This window comes from Schistosoma mansoni, assembly GCF_000237925.1.
Source record: "Schistosoma mansoni, WGS project CABG00000000 data, supercontig 0881, strain Puerto Rico, whole genome shotgun sequence".
NCBI lineage: Eukaryota > Metazoa > Platyhelminthes > Trematoda > Strigeidida > Schistosomatidae > Schistosoma > Schistosoma mansoni.
The window spans coordinates 259-7,153 of record NW_017386479.1 but is presented as its reverse complement, the minus strand read 5'-3'; the positions used below and the strand labels follow the sequence as shown (position 1 = coordinate 7,153).

Here is a 6,895-nt window from a genome sequence, read left to right as displayed (position 1 = left end):
GGAAGGTCGGGCGTCTAGGCACAGAAGAGAGTCGTTTAGGTGGCCGATGGGGACTTGTTGGTCGCAGGACAGATAACGGGGACCGTTTGCTGCAACTGTGCACAGACCACAACCTGTTTCTGGCCAGCACTAACTTCCGGCACAGTCATCGCCGGTGTGCCACCTGGCGTCCTCCCTCTGCATCCCAAGCCTGGACTCAGATTGATCACATCGCGATCAGCTACCGCTGGCGTGGTTGTGTACAAGACTGCCGCTCCTTTTGGAGTACTTATCTGGAGTCTGATCATGCCCTGGTCTGCGCCAATCTCACCTTACTTCTCAGTAGCCGAAGGATTGACCACCACCAACGGATCGATGTTAGTAAACTGGCTGCAACTTCTGTTGCAAGTAAGTATCGAGCGGAGCTAGCTTCTAGGCTAGCTACCATCCCACCGAAAAGTATAGATGAGCATTGGTTGCATCTTCACGACGCCATGAAAATGTAGAGTAAAGCCGCTTGCGGCTTCAAGAAACGTCCCGCTTACAAGCACTGGGTTTCTTCTGGCTCCTTACAACTGATGGAAGCCCGTCGGTCTACTCCGGGTGACCGTGAGTTTGACCACAAACGAAGGCTGTTACGTAATGAAATTGGGCAAAGCTTGCGTAAGGACCGAGAAGCCTGGTGGTCGGAGCGTGCTAATGAGATGGAAGCAGCAGCTGCATCTGGTAACTGCCGGAAGCTCTTCCAACTCATCCGAGCCACTGGCAGCAAGAAGTCTGGTGTGAGTGAAACAATCTACGAGGATGATGGGATGCCAAACACTAACATCTCTCGACGTCTTGGACGATGGGCAGAATTCTTTACAGGGCAGTTCAACTGGCCTGCTGCTCCGGCAACATCAACCAGTTTGTCCTGCCCCCCATGGCGGTGACGACTGATCCACCAAATGAGGCGGAAGTCCACAAGGAACTCCAACTCTTGAAACGTTACAAATCACCGGGCCCAGATGACTTGCCTCCGGCCCTTTTTAAAGATGGTGGTGACTTTCTGGCTAAGGAATTGACTGAGTTGTTTACAAAGGTCTAGGAGCTAGAAAGTGTTCCAACATCATGGAATGAGTCAATAGTTGTCCCTATCTTTAAAAAGGGTTCACGTCGTCTCTGTAACAACTATCGGGGGATAAGTCTACTCCCGATTGCGTCCAAACTATTAGCTTCTGTCATACTTCGTTGGTTGTTCAAAACCCGAGAAAGATTGACTCGCAAGGAGCAGGCTGGTTTTCGTTCTGGTCGAGGATGCATTGATCACATCTTCACCCTCCGCCAAATGTTAGAACACCGTCATAGTTATCACAGGCCAACAATCATAATGTTTCTTGATATCAGGGCTGCCTTCGATTCGTTGGACAGGACTGTTCTCTGGGATTGTCTATTGAAGAAGGGTGTGTCTGAGAAGTTCATTAACATCTTAAAGGCCCTGTATACGAACACCTCAGGCAGAGTGAGGGCATACAACCACCTTTCTCCATTGTTCCATTCGAGCAGTGGGGTTAGGCAGGGTTGCCCAATCTCACCATTCCTCTTCAACTTTGTCATCGACGACATCCTGGAAACAGCTCTGATGGATGTAAGTAATGGCGGTGTGGATATGTTGCCTGGAGAACGACTTCTCGACCTCGAGTATGCGGATGATATTGTCTTACTGTGCGATAATGCCCAAGGCATACAATCCGCACTCAATCAGTTGGCAACCAGTGTCCGCAGGTACGGTATGTGCTTTGCACCCTCCAAGTGCAAGGTACTCCTACAAGACTGGCAGGATTCTCATCCTGTACTCACCCTAGATGGTGAGCAGATTGAAGTGGTTGAGAAGTTCGTGTATCTAGGTAGCTACATAAGTGCTGGTGGGAGCGTGAGTGATGAGATTGATGCACGTATAATGAAAGCCAGAGCGGCTTATGCCAATCTGGGCCATCTTTGGCGCCTTCGTGATGTTAGTCTGGCTGTAAAAGGTCGGATCTACAACGCGTCGGTGAGAGCCGTTTTGCTCTATGCTTGTGAAACCTGGCCTCTCCGAGTTGAGGATGTTAGACGTCTCTCTGTGTTCGATCATCGTTGTCTCCGAAGGATTGCTGACATTCAGTGGCAACACCATGTTAGTAATGCAGAGGTTCTGCATCGTGTGTTCGGGCGCAGAGACGATAATTCGATTGGTGTCACCATCTTGAAACACCGACTTCGGTGGCTTGGACATGTTTTACGAATGTCGTCCCAGAGACTTCCACGCCGTGCATTATTTGCCGACCCTGGGACTGGCTGGAAAAAGCGGAGAGGAGGTCAGTGTATGACATGGTGTCGTGGCATGAAAGAGAGCTGCAAAGGGCTAGCTTCCGTTGGTCCTTCACGACTCCCTGGTTGGGGTCCGAGAGATGGTGCAACACAGTGGCTAGAGACGTTATCAGATATGGCTCAGAATAGAAGCCAGTGGCGATCCTGCTGCAACCTTCTTTTACTTTCTACATAAAGAGTGGCTATAACTATTCTAACTGAGAGAGCTCTTCTGGTTGTACATTTCAGTTCCCCATCACTACTCTTCTCCTTTTCTTTATTTTTCCTTCTTTTATATATACGCATCTTCTTCCTTCTCCCATTCTCATTATTTTGTGTGGCGCATATGTATCCGGTGCTCTTTGTACCAATATATATGTGATTAAATAATAATAATAATAAATAGACCAAGTATGCTTGAAATAAATGATTCGCATAGCAGAAGCTGCAGTTGGTGTTTTTGCACTCAATTTGGACGAGTTAGACGGACAAGGGACCAATAATGACGCTAGATTGCTTATACTGATCGAACGTCATTGATTTGGCACAAAGTTAAAATTAGACAAGTCGTATTTCGATTGATGGATAATTCACGTGATAAAAGAAGCCCGACATAAAATCATAACAGTTTGCACCACTGTCTCTATTTATCGGACTGTTGGAATATATATATTAATATATTGTTCTGATTTGGAAAGAATCGAGTGAAGTATAGTATGCCCAAAGAATATTTGACAGTAAAGGAACATAGTAATGATAATAATAAAAAAGAAATATGTATATGTATCATAATAAAATATTAACATACCTATACAAGCTGCTGCCGCAACAGCAGCGGCTGTTTTAGCTTGTTCTTCATCAGTTGGATTTAAATAATCAGATGATGAAGAACCTGAATAAGTTATAGATGATGATTCTGATGATAATGTAGGCTTTTTAAAGTTATTATTATTATTATCTGATGTATATGAAGATTCTCTAGTTGAATGACTTTGAGTACATGTAGTAGTTACTGTATTTGCAGTCATTGTCATCATAGGATTAAGATTATTATTATCATGTTTCATATTTGATAAACAAGATGAATCTTGACAAGAACATGATTCGTTATTATTTAAAGTTGCATTATTATTATTATTATTAGTAGTAGTAGTACTAGTAGTATTACTATTACTGGTACTTATATTAGCAATAGGATTAAAGAAATTGGACTCAGGACCCAATTCATTGGATTTTATTTGAACATTAGGAATAACAGGGCAACACTAAAAAAAGGAATAGAACGGGAGAAGAATAAAGCGGTGCTTTAGATAAAAGTGTTACAAATTCAACTTGCTCAACATGAATGTATATCAAATAAAATTTATCAACAAACATATGACCCAGGTGGCCCCAAATGCCCTGGTACGGTCGAGAGTGTGGAGGGCCTGCCCTCTCTCTCGAAATGTTCTCACATGGCCACGTGGATATAGCCTCTGCCACACAAGTCCTACTCACTACCTTCTCGTGGCATTGCTGTTGTTCACAAAATTGAGAAGACGAAAAGCGAATGTCCGGCGCTTTAACCGGGTTGGTGGACACCGAAAGTCCATCTAGGGGAGCTAAGGAACCCTGATAACAAACCAATGATGCACATGGGCTCCAGTATCCTAAGGGAATGAATGGCGTATGAATCAATCGTTGGTCACCGGCTACTATGGGACTGCATCTCCTTATGATGCTCCACTGCCTTGTGGATCACATCTTTAGGTCAAAGGCTCGGAGTGTGGCCCCCTAAGAAAACCGCCTGCTTCGGTTTGGGCACCTGGGCAGTATCACAGCCTTCACACAAATCCAATTAGATTTGTGTGGCGCAGATGTATCTGGTGCTTCCTTGTACCAATATTTATGTGTTTAAATAAATGAATAAAGACAAGTCCGTAACCAAATTTTTGGACATCATTGAACACAGTTAAGAGAAAATCAATATTCCGCGTCTTATAATAATTTCGTCAGTCTTCTTGATAGATACTTAAGGAAATCGCAATACTGCTATCTAACATCCCACTATTTGATTAGTAATGATTTTGTTATTACTAAGAGAGAGAGAGAGCTTGGCGAAGAAACGGCTGAAAAAAATACGACTTTGTTCTTTTCGTCTTTTTTTACTTGTCAAAATAGGAATTTACGCTTTACTCAAGTGTGAAAAACGTAATTTAAGAATAAAGATGTACATGTGGAATGAAATATATACCCACACAAAATAAATTCTAGCCACACTCGACTCCTACCATTTAGTAACCATTGACTAAACTGAGTATCAGTATTTATTGATCATACTTAATTGAGTATAACTGGGTCTCTAGTGTAAGAATAGGGGTTACTAGATTGCATTCCACTTTGTTTACTACTTTATTGGATAGATTAGGGCTCATAAAACTCAACCAAAAATACGCAGACGTAAACGATGTAAGATTGAACATACGTGCTTGCTGGTTAGTTTTTACTTGTTGTTAAAAGTTTCTAGGAATAAATAATGATTGTCCTGCTGAACACAACTAAGAAGTATCCTTCATTTCTTAGCGCAATTGAATCTAACAGTAAGTATTACTATAGATTAATGTAATATGTTGGTTTGATCGTCTATATTCATCAAAACCATACTTCTGTGTTAGCTAGCGTAGAAAATGGCATTTAGAGGACAAAAACTTCATATTTAAAACAATTACATAGGGCGTTCAGTAGACTAGATTTTACTATGACTGAATATAAGAATCGGAAAATGAAAAGTAGACATTTAACTTTGAACAGACAGATGAAAAGGACAATATTCACTTTCATATAAAAAATGTCTCAATCTTGACTTCTCGTCACCCAGATTAGTACCAATACACTAAACATAGTTATTAAAACAATTCAAAATAAAGTGTGAGAAAAGTCACGGCTTAAAAAAAGAGTAACAGAGATTGAGTAGTACATATATTAAGTAACAAGTATTGACCAATATATTTCAATCCTTACCTTGGAATTCTGAGTAATAGAAGTGGAACGTGCGAATGCAGCCGCAGCTGCTACTGCTGCAGCTGCCGCCGCTGATACAGTCGGTAAATTTGCTGCCGCTGCCAATGCTGATTCATGTACATTAACCCCTTTAGACTGATTTAATATAAGATTATTATTAAGATCCTGAGAAATTGTACCACTTTCAGATATATTGGTGGGACCAATAACAGGTAAGTGTTGTGCAATGTAGCCAGCTGCTGCTGCTGCAGCTAATACAGCTGTTGTAGAAGAGGCAACTGAAGTTGTGGCTGTTGTAGTGGCAGTAACTGGTGTAGTGATTAAAGAATTGGATAGTTTAGCTTTACGGACTTGTTTGTGCATTTCTGTTGTTATTTGTTGATGTTGTTGGTTTTGGTGATCACGGGTTTCTAATGATGGTTGATTAATGTGAAAAACGCCATATGATGGAAAATATGTTGCAGGTGCAGTTGATATTGATGGATTAACTGGTAAGACACCAGTTACAACAGCATGATGTTGAGAAGTGATAGCGGCTTGAGATTGAATCAAGCTATTATTACTCACATTACAAGTGAATTGAGATAAAGGGATGGTTAATAGAGCAGGAGCATGTGAATGACTTGAGCTTGTAGCAAGCAAATGATGATGGTGATGTGGCGAAGCATCATGTGGAACAATATGATAAGTTGCGTGGGGTGCTGATAAGGCAGTTTGAGGATGTAGTATATTCGGATGTTGAGTAGGATCAGGACTAACTGTGATAACGGAAGAGCAAGGAGTAATATGAGGTGCACTTGTTATAGAAACAAGCGAAGAATGAGTATACAAAGTAGGCTGTCCTGTAGATGTATTGCCGATAAGGTCAACAATTGAATGAGAAGACGCCACGGGAATATAGGCATTGCTTACGGGATTTAAAATGGAATCGTTTGGTGACACGATTACAGCCCTATTTATAAGAGATGACTGACCAAAGGGAGTTGCGTTACTTGGATTCGAAATATTTACTAGAGAAGGATCAAAATGCGTAGACGATACATTTGTATTCATAAAACCAGTTTCTTGTAAGTTAGGTTGAGTATATAAACCCGGATTTACTGTTTCCTGAGGTGTAGTGACATGACGATATTTACAGTTTGATCCTCGGTTACAGGTTCCATTACAAAAGTCCTGCACAAGCAAAACAAAGTGAAAAAAGGTACAGAAAGTAAAAAAAGGAATTGTAATCTTTATGTATGATCGTGTAATTATTACACTAGATAGTTTACTACAGACTAGCAATCTAGAGGCGTACTGTCTTTAATAAAGTTATAACGGTTGGTTTAAACGCAACAATGGAGGTTTGGGTAAAGTATATAGTTGGTATACGTATCCTTTTTACATATGATGATACATATAATATTTCACCAATACAAACGAATTCTGTTCTTTAGTCAACCAGTTTTGTAGTATAATCAGTCATGAAGTATATATCATTTGGAGCTCTAGGTAGTGGAGAGATAGAAGCAGAAACGAGATAGGATTATACGTAATATGGCTGGTCCTACGTTGTAGCTGACTGACTGACTGAATATGGTTAATTTTC

The 6,895-nt window shown here is 41.2% G+C and overlaps 1 protein-coding gene across 1 annotated transcript; it reads right to left on the bottom strand.

Annotated features, from left to right (window-relative positions):
- Positions 1-2,954: 2,954 nt before the first annotated feature.
- Smp_205910 (unnamed protein product) lies at positions 2,955-6,360 on the bottom strand (the record flags this gene model as incomplete). Its single annotated transcript, XM_018794042.1, has 2 exons — positions 2,955-3,572; positions 5,308-6,360. The coding sequence occupies 2 exons, from the start codon at positions 6,358-6,360 to the stop codon at positions 2,955-2,957; spliced, it is 1,671 nt and encodes a 556-aa protein (XP_018644789.1).
- Between the last annotated feature and the right edge of the window lie 535 nt (positions 6,361-6,895).